The sequence below is a fragment of the Tamandua tetradactyla genome, chromosome 17 (genome assembly GCF_023851605.1).
Source record: "Tamandua tetradactyla isolate mTamTet1 chromosome 17, mTamTet1.pri, whole genome shotgun sequence".
NCBI lineage: Eukaryota > Metazoa > Chordata > Mammalia > Pilosa > Myrmecophagidae > Tamandua > Tamandua tetradactyla.
The window spans coordinates 6542277-6559782 of record NC_135343.1 but is presented as its reverse complement, the minus strand read 5'-3'; the positions used below and the strand labels follow the sequence as shown (position 1 = coordinate 6559782).

The window sequence follows — 17506 nt, the reverse complement described above, 5'->3', positions numbered from 1 at the left end:
CGGCCCCTCTTCTGCGGCAGGGAGCTCTCCCATCAACTGGAAGCTCCTGCGGATAGCAAGAGAGCCTGATTCTCTGTGTCGAGGCCCCAGCCCAGCATCTGACCCATAGCTTGTCACTGGTACCTGTTTGGTGACTAATGAAGAAAGTTAGGAATTGGGTATTTTGCCTTCTGAAAGGCATTGTGTAACTTATTTATTTTTAAACTAACATCATTAACTTTCCTGATTCCGATTAAATAAGGTGCATTTCTGGGGGCTGCTGGACAGGGGCTGGGTGGGTGGGGTAGGTAGAGCAACAAAACCAATTCCTGGGGAGGTGCATCCACACAAGGACCTCACCACGCTGTTAGATCAGTTTGGAGAAAATGATGTTGTGGCCTCAGGAAGACACCACGGGAGGAGGGGCCCTGGGCAGTGCCCCTCGAGGTCTGGGGTCTGGGTATGCAGTACTCACAGTGCTGGTGGCACCTGGCCAGGAGCTCCAGGTCATCTATGTGGTAATAATCATAGCCCGAGGTTCCCAGGACTTCAAAAGGCAGGTATCCTATGATGGGGGGTGCTCTGCCCAGGACAAGGAAATTCTTCAGTCAACACAGGTCTCGTGACTCGCCGCTGCCTTGCCCTGAATGCAGAGGCCCCATCCGTACACCCAAGGACCAGCACGGAGGCCTCGTTTCTTAAGAACGAGAGGAGGAAAACAACTGGGAGGGGGTCAGAACTGGAGAGGCAGGGTTTTCCGAAGTGTCCTCAATTTTTTTTTTTTTTTTTTTTTACATTTATGCGTTCCATTCCCTTGGCATAACCTGGCCCAAATAATTTACTTTTTTGCTACTGAATTAGCCAAACACCAGAGGGTAATTAAAGTATAAAGGGTTGGAGAGAGAGAATTTCTTGTTTTCAAACTATGAATGTTAGTAAAGGAAGAAAGAAGATTGGGCTAAGGGATCCAAAGGATGTTGGAGACATAAGACAAGAGTTTTCGCACACTCCTGGCTCCTGCCTTACCCAGTGCTGGAGAGGGTACCGGGTAGGGTGCAGCCCCAAAGGCGCCCCAGGCCAAGGCCTCCTGAAATTGCTGGACCCAGACACAGAACAGTGTCCACTCACAGAACAAAGGTAGTCAAAGGACAACTGCCTGCCCCTTGGCTGGGAATGTCTCTTACCCCTCCAGGGAGCCTTTAGCTACCCAGGCTGATCTCTTCTCCTGAGAGCATGGCTCTCACAAACAGCACTTGAAAAAGACCTGACCCAAATATGTTTTTCTTTTTACAAACCTGTGATCCAGAAATAAAAATTTCCATTCCAAGCTATGCCTTGAAGTGAATTCCTCTAAAGGTTCTTCAACTATGCACATTTCCTGTATTAGAAGGAAAAAAAAAAAGTTGCCTGGGGTGCCGGATGCTCTGGCTTGGTTTGTTTGAGAGGGAGAGGGATCCAAGATGGGGGACAGAAGTTAAAGTCATTTAGAATGCATCTCCAAGCTGTGTTGGACAGAGGTGCCTTATCTGTATTAGTTAATAATAAATTTCTTTCACAAGCTGGGGAAAAAATACCTAGGAGCCAAAATGTCATACCACTCCTTTCCCATTATCTAGAAGTATGGTAAACATGTGGAAAATGAATTTTCATCTGAATCTGACTTACTAATTTAATTCAGCATTCATGCCCTGGATGTGAAAGCAATCACAAAGGCGAGAATACAGACAGGCTCTCAATTTTTTGACACTCAGTTCTCATCCCTGCCTGACCTGAGTGACATTAAGTTGGCGAGGGGCTGGAGACTTAGATTGATATGAGAGGCTCTCTGCAGTCTGAACAGTAATGCCAGATGCCTTCCAACAAAACAACCGAGGAAGCTGGGAGTTAGAGGAAAAAGCATGTGTGGCAGTTCATTAGGTACAGAAAGCAGACATTTCAGATTTTTAAAGTCAGTGAAAACTTCATTGTAATTTTATTCTTTCCAATAAAGACAAGTAATTAAATATAACTAAATGTGACTCAATCTTAATTTCTCTGCATGGTGAATTCTTCCCAGGTACTTGCCTTTAAAAACTGTGGTGTTGCCAGACGGACAGTAGCGATGAAACAGACCTCCTTCCCCAGTGGCATCCGGCAAGGCCTTGAAAGGACACTGTCGAAGCCATTACAGGAGGGGCTAGGCACTGGGAGAAAAGGAACCGCAGATCAGCCTGTTTGTTTGCAAGGTCCTAGAAGCCAGGCCCTGCTTGGTGCTCTATATGCTTTAACTCACGTGAATTCTTACAACAACCCTGTGGGATAAATGCTACTATTATCCCCATTGAACAGACGGGAAAACTGAGGCACAGAGAGGTCAAGTAACTTGCACTAGGCCAAACAGCTAGCTAGTGGCCAAACTGGGATTTGAGCTCATGTTTGTAAACAGTGTACTACATCACCTCTCACTCCCACTAGTCCTATGTCGGTTATCGTTCGAGAAAGAAAGTATCCTACAAAATGAGAAGTTAACCTCATTTTCCATTAACAGTCCAAATACTCACTGCCACCAGTGGTTTAAGAATCTTTCATAGTCAGATGGCGTTTCTGAGACAGACAGTCCCCAGGGAAAGGAGTGAAGCCTCAGCATATACTGATCCCCACTACCCCGATCCTGGCCCAGTTTGGGCAAACCTGGGATTCCAGATCTTTTGCCCTGAAACCCACACTGCAGGGGGCTCAGTAGGGAACACTGGATCTGGCCCCAGGATTTAGGGCCATACCCAGTGATACCCACGGCCAAAGTTGCTAGCTCTGCTGTTGTACACAGGTGACAAAGCTTGCTCGCCTGTGCCATTTTATTTATTCTCACAAGTCTGGGAAGGCATTCATTTTCTCATTTTACAGATGAGGAAACTGAGGACCAGAAAGGCTATTCAATTAACCCAGGTCATCCAGCGGATCAACAATGGAGCAGAGACTCTGTCCAGGTCTTCTGACACCAGGTGCTGTGCTCTAACAAGGAAGAGGGAACCTGCTCTAGGTTCTCACCTGCCACCATGCTGAGATCAGGCCCCCCCAGGGGTCTCAGGGCATGGGGGTGGGTGTACTAGTTAACAGCAGCAGCTATCTACCCTAGGCGGCTACAGATCTGCTGTTAGGCTGACTCTGGAGAATAGATTTACCTTTCAGCCAGAGAAAGGTCTGTTATTTTTAGGTGGAGTTCGGCAGTTGGGAAAAAAGACTCTATTAAATATGAGAAAAGTCAATTTACCACGTTAGAGTCCCCTGGGACCTTTTTAATTAGTTACTTAGGCCCCAATTCAGATCAACTCATTCAGAATTGCTGGGTTTGAAGCCCAGGAAGTGACATTTTTAAAAGCTCCCAGGTTTATTGATATGCAGCCATTGTTCAAACAGTAGATAGTCTTATCTTTGGTAGATTGGTAGATAAACATTTGTGTTTTCTTTTAAAAAAAGTAGTTGGTGATATCCTGAACTTACTGAACTTGTAGGTTTCAACATAGTTATATTTTCCAATTTAACTATGAACATATTGAATACCAGTAAACTACATGCCTCATAAAATGAAATCTGCAAGATTTCCTTTGGAGTTTAGCTTTCCAATGATTTTTTAATTTGATATATTTATAGGTTTCTAAATGATTTTATGATGCGGTCTTCTACTCACTAGCATGAATAAATATATTTCACCGAACATCTTCTCTGAATTCATCCACATAAATGTTAATAAATATGCCCAAACATAAATGTAAAGTGGGTAAAATTTTAAAATAGTGGCCTGTAGAGAGTTCACATCTGTTATTAATTGGCTTAGACCACTGAAGATTAATTTATAGGTTGAGCCAAGACATTTAGCAAGGGAAAGGAAAACAATTCCATATGAGGGAAAGGTTTGCAGAGGCTAACATCTGCATAATTTTTTAAAAGGCATTTAAAATTTCCCCAGATGTGAAATATCCTCTCTGCTTGAATCTAAGAGACATTACCAGCCAGTGAGTGACCTAATAAGATTCTCTCTATGCTTTCAGAGTACTGAGATCTTACCACTAGCTTTCTGAGGACTTCCTGGGAATTTAAGAGAAAGTTTCTTTTCTCTAAAAGCTTTGCCCTGTTTGAATAATCCTTTTGGCTACTAAATTCATATGCTCGGTGGACAAGCACATTCCTGGGTAATTTACAGTGAGGAGGTAGGGCAGGCAGAGCATGGGTTGACGTAGGAAATACCTGCCTGGAGAGTCACTTGCCTCTTGTTACCTCTTCAAATGGGGGAGAGTCTCAAACCGTGGGAATTAAGCAGATATTTTGCAGTTTCACGTGGCCTGACCCCTCTCCCAAAAGAGTTTTCTTGGGGCTTTCCTCCAGTCCTTTCACAGCTTCTAAAGGACTTGGGAGTAATATTTAGCACTTAGAATAACTTTTCTGGCACTTTTTGTCCCGAGGTGGTTTAAAAACATTAATTAAGGATTTAATTAGTTGTTTCAATTTAAATAATAGAAAAAAATGTATCTAATTACAACCCCCAGCCTCTGAGAAAGATTAACCACTTAATGCAGAAGTAGCCCTGTTTTATCAGATCTCTGACCACTACTTTTCCTTTCCCTCACCACTCCAAAATGCATGCAAGGACTAACACACACACACACATACGTGCACAGCATCCCCAATACAGATCAAGGTAATTCTTTTTTGCCACATTCTCCTCCCTAAAGTCATTTTACTCAAAATTGATCTTAATCTTGCCAACAGCTACATAGGCTTTTCTGCACAGGGCTCGCTCTGTCACCAGCTCTAAACAGGTGTCTTGCCCATGGCAGGTGCAGTGCTCAATGTCTCCTTACTGAAAGGGCCTCTCATGAGATCACTTTTCATCTTATATCAAAACCACTGGTTTAAGCCCCATTTGGGAAAAATGTGAACCTGGAGAATAACTTGCAGCTTCTTATCTGCAGTTCAATCTGGTGCTGCCCATGGCTGGTCCAGTCTGTCAGCCACAGGACACTGGCACAGCCTTGGGACAGTGCCCACAGTGCATGATTCTGGGTTCTGCTGTCCCCTAGGTGAGCTCATTACCTAACTGTGCCTTGCCACTGGTCAGGAAGGGACCTGAGCAAGAAATCTGTGGCCAATGGACACATGACCATCACTACTCCATGGGAAACAGCTGAAGTGCGCATTGCTGGTCTCATGTCACATAGAAGAGCTGTTCTATTTTTTTGGCTTCATGGCAAAATAGTCAATAGAGACATCAAGTCCACTCTTGGCTCTGCAACCATCTATCACAGCCTCTAATTTCAAAGACCCTGAAAGAATTCTGCCTTGGGCTGGGTTCTTGGGCTTCCCAAACCAAGAGAGTCCCAAAGTTCTCTGGAGATGAAGAATGACTGTCTGTCTCCTGGCACCTGAGGCTGGCTGCTGAATCTGCCTGATGATAAAGATGAGCCCCCAAACCAGTCATGACAAAAAGACAAGGATGAGTGAAGGTACAGGGAGAGCTCAGGCAGTGTGAGAACTTGTTCCAAAAGGAAAGGGTGAGGAAGGAGCAAAGATGGTGGTCAGAAACACTGGTTAACAGCAAAAGAGAAGAAAAGAAATGGGGGAAGAGGCTCTTTGTTCCACTGAGAACTGGTTCAGTCTTCAGGCCTAGACAATGAGCTATTCTCCTAGAGATGGCCTGCTGGTGGTAAAGCAGTTACAACAGCTCTATGGGAAACACTGAAGTTCACGAGGAAAGTGACAGGTAGCTTTCTCAGTACTAGCAGTAAACAAAAAACAAAGCCAACGGGTGTCTGAGTGTGAGATGACGAATGATGGGGCTTGCTAAAGGAAGACCCAAGCTCCTAAATCCCATCTATAACGAGTGTCCAAATGTTTGAGCTACAGGTTTTGGAACGTTGAGGGAAAAGCACTTTGCTGTACATTCATGAGAAATCGTCTTGCGTTAATTAAGCACTGTTTTCAGACTTTGCATCTATGCTTTACCGCGTGTCCTGAACAGCTCAGGATCTCAGGAGAATAGCAGCAAAATAATCCTGCCCATGTTTTTGGCCTAGGGCACAACTTAACTTGCTCCGGTCAAGCCCGGTTCTCTTCTTCTTTCTGCCAATTCTGTTTAGGGCATCTGGAGGGATAAGCCAAGGAGAAGCTAGGAGCTACATGAGAAAGCTGGAGGGTCTCTAGATTAAAAAAAAAAAAAAACTTACTCTAATGGGGAAATATGCATATTATTTAAATATTTCTTTTTTTCTAGGACATTCATTAATTAAAATGAACATTTTTAATGGCTAGGCCAGAAGATGGTAATGGTGCTGACAAGCTGTCCACAGGTGGCTGGTGTGGAAGGGCCAAGTTCTTTGTACATGCAGAGAAGAGAGTCCCCCTGCCCTGCTAGTGGACACCTTGTTCACATTTTCACAACAATTATGAAGAGACTTGTATGGAAGTCCCCCCCGGCCCCAGTCTGAAACAAGCAGAAAGCTGTGGGTGATAGGTGTACGTTCCTCATGGCTCCATTTTAACACAGACCTGAGGGTGCCCATGCAGGACAATGCCCTTTGAAGCCACTTGTTCTTCACTGTGCTCTTAACTCCTCTGCACTCTAATCTGGCAGCACTGGACACTGCCAGGGAAGGGGCGTGGCACTTCTTGAATGAGGGGGAGGGCACACTCTGCCTCCCACTTTCGGAAGCCTGTGATGGGCACATCCACCATTCCTTCCGCGAAGCTGTCCTTGCTGTGCCAAATCCGGGTCACATTCCCAGGGAGGTCTGGCACGCATATGCTTTGTTCTCTTAACTAAGACATCTCAATAAATTCAGTTCAGGGGGAAAGAGAAAAGAAAAGAAGCAAAAACAAACAAACAAACAAACAACAACAAAAAAAACACCAAGCCCATAAAATGAGGCAACTTACAGAAATCCCACGGAACATATGGAATTAAAGGTTGTAAGCTGAAAAGCCTCCACTTCTGTCAGTATTTCAAATCTGGTTGTGTGGTTAGAGGCAAGTAGGTAAAATGAGGGCAGGGAAACTTATCCTTTGGTGTGTGGCTTCTGGAAAGCCTAGAGTGGAATGTTTGCCGAGGGTGACCTATTTGGAACCACACCAGTGACTTTTGAAATACTGCTTTCCGGATTTTAGTCAGATACACTGAAATCCAAGGCTTGGGGAGAAGCCCAAGCTAAAATCAAGGATTGCCTCCTTCCTGGCATTAAATCATCTTTCAGACATGGAATCTGTTCATTAGGACCCCATCAATCAAAGACTGTTCATCAAGCCTTTGAAAATCACCCAGCTGGTAACTTTCCAGTAGGAGCAGGGTAGGGTGGCCAGGGCAGGCAGTGGGGGCACTGGACTCGGGGGTGCGTAATTTGAGGACCCCACAGGCTCCTCTATTTAGGCAGAGGACTCAAAAGGATAGGGTGGTATGTTTGTTTGAAAGCACCTACTTCTTCGTTTTTTTTTTACTACCTGTTTGGGGACAAACATAAAAAAGTAATTTTATTTTAACTCTATGGTGGAACTAGTTGGTGTGCAGAGCAGAAGCAGACAAGAGGCTGCTCCCAGCGGCTGGTTTGTGTCCACCCCTGCAGCTCCAACGGATCAGAAAGTCGCTTCCAACAGGGAGAGGATGAGAGAAATGCCAATGGATCCAGCTCAGATTACTCCAAGAGGCTTTTCACAGGCTGGGTCAGAAACTGCCCGAAAGTGAAACACTTCACAGAAAGGCTAAATGCTTGTCCCATTTCCTGACAAGTGACGTATTTCTTCACATTGATTAAAAATTGAGGTTAAAAATGTCAAGCATTGTTGTCCCTCCCTGCCCCTAAGGCATCCTTGGCAAATAACGAAGTCCTAAGAAGTGACAGAAATATGCATATACTGAAACTGGAGAAAATTCCACCTTGCTCAAGTTATTTGGGCAACCGTTGCTGTGTTCACACAAACCCAGGTGAGCAGGGGGCCTTGGTGAGGGGTAAGGGTACAACCAACCAGTCAAGCTAGAACAGTCAACTAGATAGTCTAATTGAGTTAACAAGGACAAAAGCACTTTTGTCCCTCTGCTTCCCTGTGAATTCCAACCACTTAAACCTACTGACATTGGTTAGCACAGCTGGGCAAAGTCTGAGCAGCTATTTGGGTTGGCAGGCAAGCAGATGGGATCCTTACTCAAAGGATTTAAGGGTCACCAAGAGCTCTCTGGCTCAAAGTCTCACTCTCTCTTCCCTGCCCTGGAGCTACAATTTACTTCAGGTCCTCTGGCTTAATTCCTGAAGGTTCCAATAAATATGATTTTTGAGGAGTAGCCAGTGCTTCTATCAGCCTTGAGCCAAATCCGTTGATCAGATGAGCTCAGGATGGGAAGAGAGCATGTCAGGAATGGTCCTTGTGGGGACCCCCTTAGTGAGAGGTCCCAATAATGACCTTGGGGGAGGGAGTCTCTGGCCTCCAAGCAACCAAGACAGCAAGGTGGGGAGGGCTCTTCCTGGGGTGAGACAGGATGGAGAGAGTGGCCCAGAATGGGAAGTGGAGGGTGGCCAAAGATGAGCTGCCATGCCTATGTGCTGCTGCTTAGAAGAACCCCAGAACAGACCAGAGGCAATTAGCAGGCATCAGAAGTTACACACTCTCATCTATCCAGCAGGTACCAAGACTATTTAATCTTCACTTTGGATTCACTAGGCTCAAGAAGTAGTAGGAGCCCTCTTGGAAGCTGGCATGCTATCTCTGGAGTATGCTTTGGGTTCAGTCAAGGAGGGCTGTTATTATCTCCTAAGGAGGAGCACTGCTTTCCCTAGAAATCACAAGTCTTTGATCTGAAACCTGGATCTGTCCCCTACCATTTGTGTTCCCAAGTGCCAACCTCCGAGCCACAGTTTAGGTTAACATACTCTCTTGAGCACTTATAATAAGCCAGGCACAGATTGTGTTAGTCTTGGCAAGGGGTGGGGTGAGTGCTCAGATCAATGAGCATCCCTGTCCTTTCTAGACCACTGTTTACTAAAATGGGAACTGCATATTTTCTTCACAGGCAACTTCACAAACACAAACACACTAGGCAATGCTTGAGAAACTCTACAGCCCAACTTAAAAGCTGGAAATTTTCCCTGTAATGGACCAATGTGATGTTTTCTACTTAGTTCTTTGGAGGAGTGAGCAGGTGTTCTAGTAAAATGAAACTGGTGCTCATGGTAATTTTTCTTCTACAATTTATTTACATATAATTTTAAAAACCAGTGCCATGCCGGGGTCTTAGGGGAGTTGCATAGAGTGGCATGGAAGCAGGACATCTGAGGTGCACAAGGATGGACATTGGGTGTGCTAGGTGGCAGGTGCTGGCCTAGGGCATGCAACTAGATGACTGCTGTCACAGGAGCAAAGTCTTGGGGTTAACAGTGTGGATTCAGAGGTTAGAGGTCTGGTTATGAATCTGTGTCCCCCACTTCCTGCTCATAGACTTCAGACTTAACCCTTTCACATATTAATTTCCTCCTCCGTAAAGATGGGAGTACCTAGAGCTCCATAAAGATGGGAGTACCACCCCATTAGGTTGTTGGGAGATAATCCATGATTGAACTCCATGCCTAGTATTTAGCAATAAGCACTCGGCGAGATTCTTGTATTACCTCAATGTTCAGTGTTCATTGAGAAGTAAGCATGGCTCAAATTAGAATTATTTCTTTTATTAAGTTAAACTATATTTTAGAGAGCAAAAATAGTTGAATGTTGGCAATTTCAGATGGCTCAATCTTAAAAATTCATTTGTCTCGGGCATTTTTTGCTATCTATTTTAATCCTAGTTAGAATTATATTTCATGTGTTCCACAATTATATTTGGGAACTCTTGGCTAAAGAAAGCCACCCTAACTTCGGTTTGTATGACAGGCTTTGGAAAGAAGTCTGTACTCCTGGTTTTAAATTTTCCACTTTTAAGGCTGCTTGTTTATAACAGTAACAGTTTCCAAAAAAAAAAAATCACACATAATTTCCGCACATTTTTTCAGGCAAACAAATAACATCTCAACTTGAAGAGGAAAAAAAAGCCTGGTTGGTTAAAAAGAAAAAAAATCTCAGGTATTTAGAATTAAGCCTGCCTATTTCCTTGAAACCCTCTACAATGTGGTAAATGACAGGAAACTTCAAAGTGATATTCAGCAGCATCCTAATAAATTTTGGGAAATGTAAATTCATGAAGGATATGACTGCTGCTAACCTGCCAATCTACAGGTTGGTTCCCTTAATTAAGTGCAGACACTGCTGGCCTCTGGCCACATGGGACAGGCCCTCTAAGTCCCACGGTCTTGGCCTTCTGGGCACAAGGGTGTCTTTCCCTCCTGGCCAGTGGCAACTTTGGATGTACTATCTTTCGGTAGCTGGCTTTATGGCCACAGGGATGCATTTAAGCAAATTCCAAACCACTGCTTTTCTTACTCCCAAGACAAAGTTGGTCTGGGAAAGAGTGTCACAAGTGACAGGTGTGCCATTAAAATTCCTATGGAATGGCACTAGGCATTAGAACGAGGCAGGGTTTCTTAAAGTCTATGACCTCTAGAAACAGCATCCTGGGGTTCCTACCAAACTGCACCCTCCCCTCAGATCTCCTGAACTAGAATTTTTAGGGTGATGCCAGAGAATCTGCATTTTAACCTGCTGCCACACTCACTGAACTTAAGCAACAGGGATGGGCCCCCTGCAAGGGGCTGCTTAGGCAGGTTCTCAAACTGGGTAGCCCAATGCATTGCCATTTACTTCTCTGTGAGGTCCACTAAAGATTTGCTGCATGAAGCTGGGGTAAGCCTTTCAGATGAGTCAGCTTAGGTAAGGTCAGGCCGTGACTTCAGCTTGCTTTGCCCAGAGTTAGGGGTCTACTTGGGAAGCTGACCTTCCATTACTTCTAATTCCTTGTGTACCATGAGCCCTGGACAGGTTGATTCCCACCAAGGCTTCCATGGTGGTCTTAGGGGCCCCACACCCAGTATAAGCCCTGAACCCCAAACCTGAAAATTGCTCTGGTGGGATCATGCTGTTGACTGTGCTGTAGGAGCCATGTACATAAAGCATGGAGAGTCACACAAATAAGGTAGAGCAGGGAGCATCAGAGGCTGAAGGAGAAGTCCCAGTCAGCCTTAGCTTTAGGATTCAGTATCATTAATTTGTGGGGTTCTGACGGAAACTTGGGGACCATGTGATGGAGGTTACAGACCCTACCATGGGTCCAGAGTTCAAGAGGAGTGACAGAGGCAGCATAAATTAGTGCTGCCATCCTCTCCCCATTCATGCCTCCCACCTACTTATCCCCTTGCCTCCATGCTCATCTTTTGGCATTTGTTTCCCTTTGGTATTTGTCTTCTCTCTTCTCCACCCTTCCCTGTCAACACTTTCTTCTGTTTTCTCTCATCTTCGGGGTTTGGTGAAATGTTAGCTTTTTCTAAGATATTTGTTTTGTGCCGAGTTTTCAGGAGCGAAGCAAATGAGAAACAGGCCTTTCTGCACTGGGCCACGCCACAGAGACATGTACTAGGATCTTTGTTTTGAACTTTGGGCATGTGGCTTTTGTACCCATTTTTGAGGGGTAAAAGCAAAAATGAATTCTTAGGTCTAGTTTAGAATCGATGTCTCTACAGTCAGAGCAATTAGTTATCAGGGTGATTTCCAAGATGTTCCTGTTTGGAATATCCTGGTAGATAATTCATCTAATGTGGATTGTAAAACAGCCACCTAACTGCGCAGTTAGAGCCTTAAAGAGCAGAATACTACATACCAGATCTATTAAACATGCCAATTGCAGCATGTAAGGAGGAGGATAAAAACGTAGAAACCAAGATGATGGATCTTCCTGTCACAATGAAAGCCTGATTGGCTGAATGTGTGGGCTGAACTTGTTCTTTATGAACTATAAATTGTTTCTCACCAGTACAGGACTATTTTATCAGCCTGAAAATAAACAAATGAATAATGTGCATACCAGCAGGACTCAGCACTGGCATAAGCAGGTGTGGGAGTATGTTCTTCTCGAGTGGGAGATAACATTTATGAACACAAAAACGCATCCCGGGGACACTAAACTCCAAATACAAATTGCAACAACACATTCATTCTCCCTTCTCTTTGTACATTGATGCTTATGCCCCCCACGAGCATGTTTGCATGATAAAAGGCATAGCAATTAAAGGACAATTAAAGCTTACCATTGTTGTAAGAGCGAAAATTTCCTATGAATTTTATGTATTCATAAGTTGGAAATTCCTTTGGGTTCAAACTGGCTCTGAGAAGATGGCAATAGAATTCTAAATCGTTGTCAGCTGGACCGTTATAGAAAAAGAGGAGAGAAAGGGAAAATAAACATGACACACACTAGACTCAACAAGTAATGTCTTTCTGATAACTCTTTCTGGGGATGTGATCTGCAGATAGCCAGGGTATTTCTCTCATTGAGACTGATGCTGGGACCTGGTTTATAGGAGAGGGTTTTCTTTGCATGGGTTGTAGATATTTTTCATCCCATACTTGGATCCAATTAGTCTTCATTTGTGCACAGATGTCTGTGGCTGGTTGTGTCAGCAGTGATTAGTTCCGGTTGTTTTCCTATGCTACATTAAAATAAAGCTATGCCCATAGAGGTTCTCTCTTTAATTGAATCTTTTTGCTTTGCTTTAAAGTAAAATCTGATGTACGACATGACAAGTTATTCTTGGAAAATGGAATGAGGCTTGAACAATGCAAGGCACTTTTGCTATCTGTGTAAATGTAATTTTATGGGTTCCATTAAGTGACACATGTACCATTAGAAAGCAAAACTGCCTTCTATCTAGGCTGCCAAAGATTTTGATAAAAACTTAAATATTCCATGAAAATGCAAATGTATATAAAAACCAGATGACAGCCTCAGGAGCTCAGAATTTGATTTCTGATCTAATTACTCATTTTTCAGTTAGTTAGTTGGTATTATACAAATCTAGCATTCTACTGTCCCACCAACAAGCGTACTGCTTATTGATTTTTGCAGTTATTACAGACTCTAATGTAAATAAAAAAAGAAATCTCTTGTCATACATGCAAAACAAGTTATTATTCTTAAACACTTTCAAATGTTCAACATAAAAGCTAAATGTCTTACATATTCCAAACTCCAGTTTTAGCTTTAAACTTAAAATACACCTCCAAGGATCTTGGTTCTGAGTCACAAGGAAAATTATTCTTAAAATTAGTCCTCCCTTCTTAATTCATTCGAACCTCTTCTCAAAAGTAAAATTATTATCTTTCCCCTGTGTAACACCAGTAATGTCAAACTTACATTTTAAGTATTCTGGGGAGGAGGAATCTGTCACCAGCATATGGGAAGAAAGCATTTTATAAACGTCCGAGTGTTCCTGCTCCGGAAGGAAATTTAACAGATTCTGGTCCATGACATCTGACTGAAAAAGAAAAATAAAGAACAAAGGTCCATACTCAACACAATTAAAAACAAAAATGGGACCTTCACGACAATTCAGAGCCTATTTCGGAAATGAAAAATTCGAGATCTGATTTTCTGTAAAAATGCTCAATACATGAATCACTCTGTGATCTTGAACGGCAATCAAAAACGTTTTACCTGAGCCATGGTTATGTGCTACCGTCCTTGGGCAAGAGAGAACTAAGAGTTGTCAGACAAACTCACATGGAAAATAACCCTACTCTTGCTGCTGGGGTGAGGGGACCCTCCCAGGGAAGAGTCCTAGAAGAAGGAACGTGTGAGGCATGTCTGGGTCTGAAATGGTGCCTGCCGGGAACTCCAGGCAGGGGGGAACAAGGCACCCAAAGGTGTGGAGGTAGGAGAGATGACAGCAGCCACCTGAATGGCAGATGGGGTGGGGTAGGGTGGGGAAGGAAGAAGCCATGGGAGAGGAGATTGCAAAGGAAAACAGGGTCCAAATTACAGAAGACCTCAAAGAAGTCAGGGCTCCATCCTGTGTGCCGGAAGGAGTCACTGAAGGATTTCAAGGAAAGGAGGGGACTGCACTTGGATTTTGAAAAGATCCCTCCAATGGCCTGAGTAGGGACGGGGACAGGAGGCCAGGCAGGAGATGGTCAGAATCTGGCTACTGTGTGCCAGCTGCTGATTTAGGCACTGGGAATAAACAGTGAACAAAACAGGCAAAAGTCTCTTCCCTCCTACAGTCACCATCCTAATGTGGATGTGAGGAGAGTGGTCACGCTTGGTATCATGGTCACGTTCATGTGTCAACTTGGCCAAGTGGTGGCCTGTCCGTTGCATTAAGGCCATTTCATAGAATTAAATCATGATCATGTCAGCTGTATCCACAGCTGATTCCATTTGTAATCAGCCAAGGGGAGTGTCTTCTGCAATGAGTGATGCTTAATCTAATCACTGGAAGCCTTTTAAGGAGGATTCAGAAGAGACAGGCTCTCTTCCTGCTTCAGCCAACAAGCCTCTCCTGTGGAGTTCATCCAGACCCTCCATGGGAATCATCAGCTTCATAGCCTGCCCTGCGGATTTTGGACTCTGAGTTCCCATAGTTACGTGAGACACTTTCATAAATTTTATATTTGTGAGTGTTTCCTATTGCTTCTGTTTCTCTACAGAACCCTAACTAATACAACTTGGTACCAGGAGTGGTTCTTAAGAAACAGAATGTTAAAAATGGTTTTTTTTTATGAATAGTTTTCTACTCTGACTGGACTCAAAGGCACTAAGGACTGTGATTCCCATAATCAGAAGGACACTCCCAATCCATGGAGTGAGTTGGCAAAAGAGATAGTCAAAATATCACCATTCAATTCTCCTAATGCTTCGCTTGTACGAAACCAGGCTCTGGGGATAATGGTTTGGACACCTTTATGGAGTTTTGCGGAAATAAGAGGTATAGGGATGTTGGCTGGTTGTTGTTAGATGCACTGGATACATTAAGGAGTGAAAAGGATGGGTTTAAGGCTTTAAATGAGAAGCTTTAAGTGCTATCTGGCAGATGTTGAAGTTTCTATGAGTGTCCTGAAGGAAAATCTTATTTCCTGAAGCTGTAGACTTGGGATCTCTGAAATCAGACTCAGAATTTTATTGTTAGAGTAGCAACTTTACAACATAAACTGAAATCTCAATGTTGCATGGGGTCTGCCATAAAAGTGAGGGCCTTGATTGGAAAGGAGCGGGACCGTGAAAAACGGGATGGTGACATATAGATTGATAATGATGTCGGGGGTGAGGTTGAAACCCTAGGTCATGCTGAGTCTTCTCTAGATAACCCTGTAGTAGTCTGCCCTGAGGACACAGCTGCCCCACCTCCGGCCTGCCTTGAGGAATTGGCCACCCAACCTCCTCCTGAAGGGATTAGCCCTAGAGTGATTAATCCTGTTTCATCACATGAAACTGCAAATGAATACCCTGAAGCAAATGGCTTGGAAGATATTTCTACTTCTTTTCATTTCTCATTCTTTTCACCCACCCCCACCACCCCTCATTTCTTCCAGACCTATAACTAGACTAAAGTCCCAACAGGTCCCTACAGGTGAGGTACAAAATATCACACATGTGGAGGTACCTTATACTCCAAAAGAACTGTGTGAGTTTTCCAATTTATATAGATAGAAATCAGGGGAATATGTGTGGAGATGGATTTTAAGGGTGTGGGATAATGGTGGGAGGAACATAAGGCTGGATCAGGCTGAATTGATTGATATGGGTCCACTAAGCAGAGATTCTACATCCAATGTTATAGCTTGAGGGGTCAGAAAAGGCATTAACAGTTTGTTTGGATGGCTGGTTGAAACATGGATCAAAAGGTGGCTGACATTACCTGAGGTTGAAATGCCAGAACTACCCTGGTATAATGTAGATGAGAGGATCCAGAGGCTTAGAGAGATTGGAATGTTAGAGTGGATTTATCATGCAAAGCCTGCTCTTACACCCCGGGAATGTCCGGAAGATGCACCTTTTATCAGAACAGTGAGAAATAAATTTGTGAGACTAGCGCCATCATCCTTGAAGAGCTCTGTAGTTGCACTTCTCTGTAGGTCAGATATTACTGTAGGAACTGCTGTCAATGAGCTGGAATCCTTAAACACAGTGGGGATGACGGGATCCCGAGTTGGCAGAAGCAAGGTGGCAGCACTTAATCGCCAAAGACAAGGTAGCATGGCTATTATAATAGACAGCAAACTCAAAGCAGGAGTCAAAATTATATGACTCGCTGAGATTTGTGGCATTAGCTAGTAAATCATGGGGTACCTAGAAATACAACAGAAGGGCTGTCTACTAAATTCTTGTTCGAGCTGTATAAACAAATGAGTTCTAGGTCAAGTGAACAGAAACCTAACCTGAATTACAAAAACAGAGTCACTGCCCCTTAATCAATTTCCAGACTTGAGACAGTTTACAGACCCAAAGCCCCTTGAATAAGGGGAGGCCAGGTCCCTTTAGGGGAGAATTCTATTACACTGCCACAAATTTATACTGTTAATCTTCCTCCAAGCCTTCCCCAAGGAGACCAACGGCCTTTTACCAGGGTAACTGTGCATTGGGGAAAAGAAAATGATCAGATATTTCGGGGATTATTAGACACTGGTTCAGAAGTGACATTAATTCCAGGGGACCCAAAACGTCACTCTGGTCCATCAGTCAGAGTGGGGGCTTATGGAGGCCAGGTGATCAATGGAGTTTTAGCTCAAGTCCGTCTCACAGTGGGTCTGCAATCATTTCCCCAGAGCCAGAATGTGTAATTGGAATAGACCTACAGAGCAACTGGGAGAATCCCCATGTTGGCTCTCTAACTCGTGCAGTGAGGGCTATTATGGTGGGAAAGGCCAAGTGGAAGCCACTAGAACTGCCCCTATCAAGCAAAATAGTAAATCAGAAGCAATACCGGATTCCTGGAGGGATTTCAGAGATTACTGCCACTCTTAAGGATTTGAAAGATGCAGGGGTGGTGATTCCCACCACATCCTCTTTCAACTCTCCTATTTGGCCTGTGCAGAAAACAGATGGGTCTTGTAGGATGACAGTGGATTATCATAAGCTCAACCAGGTGGTAACTTCAATTGCAGCTGCTATTCCAGATGTGATACCATTGCTTGAGCAAATCAATATATCCCCTGGTACCTGGTATGCAGCTACTGGTCTGACAAATGTTTTTTTCTCAATAGCTATTAGTAATGACCACCAGAAACAGTTTGCTTTCAGCTGGCAAGGTCAGCAATACACTGTCACTGTCCTACCTCAGGGGTATATCAACTCTCCAGCCCTATGTCATAATCTTGTCCGCAGGGACCTTGATCGTTTCTTCCTCCCATAAGACATCACACTGGTTGTTACATTGATGATATCATGTTGATTGGACCTAGTGAGCAAGAACTAGCAACTACTCTAGACTTATTGGTAAGGCATTTGCGTGTCAGAGGATGGGAGATAAATCCAACAAAAATACAGGGGCCTTCCACCTCAGTGAAATTTCTACGTGTCCAGTGGTGTGGGGCATGTCGAGATATCCCTTCTAAGGTGAAGGTTAAGTTGCTGCATCTGGCCCCTCCTTCAACC

General features: G+C 43.9%; 1 protein-coding gene across 7 annotated transcripts in view; it reads right to left on the bottom strand.

Moving 5' to 3' along the window:
- NPAS2 (neuronal PAS domain protein 2) overlaps window positions 1-17506 on the bottom strand; it is a 201325-nt gene that overhangs the window by 32704 nt on the left and 151115 nt on the right. For all 7 annotated transcript variants that reach the window (XM_077133889.1, XM_077133891.1, XM_077133893.1 and 4 more), the window contains 5 exons: window positions 13271-13391; window positions 12165-12278; window positions 2044-2162; window positions 1275-1357; window positions 455-561 (listed from right to left, as the gene is read on the bottom strand). In XM_077133889.1, coding sequence (XP_076990004.1) covers window positions 455-561; window positions 1275-1357; window positions 2044-2162; window positions 12165-12278; window positions 13271-13391 — 544 coding nt within the window. The remainder of the gene's footprint in view (window positions 1-454; window positions 562-1274; window positions 1358-2043; window positions 2163-12164; window positions 12279-13270; window positions 13392-17506) is intronic.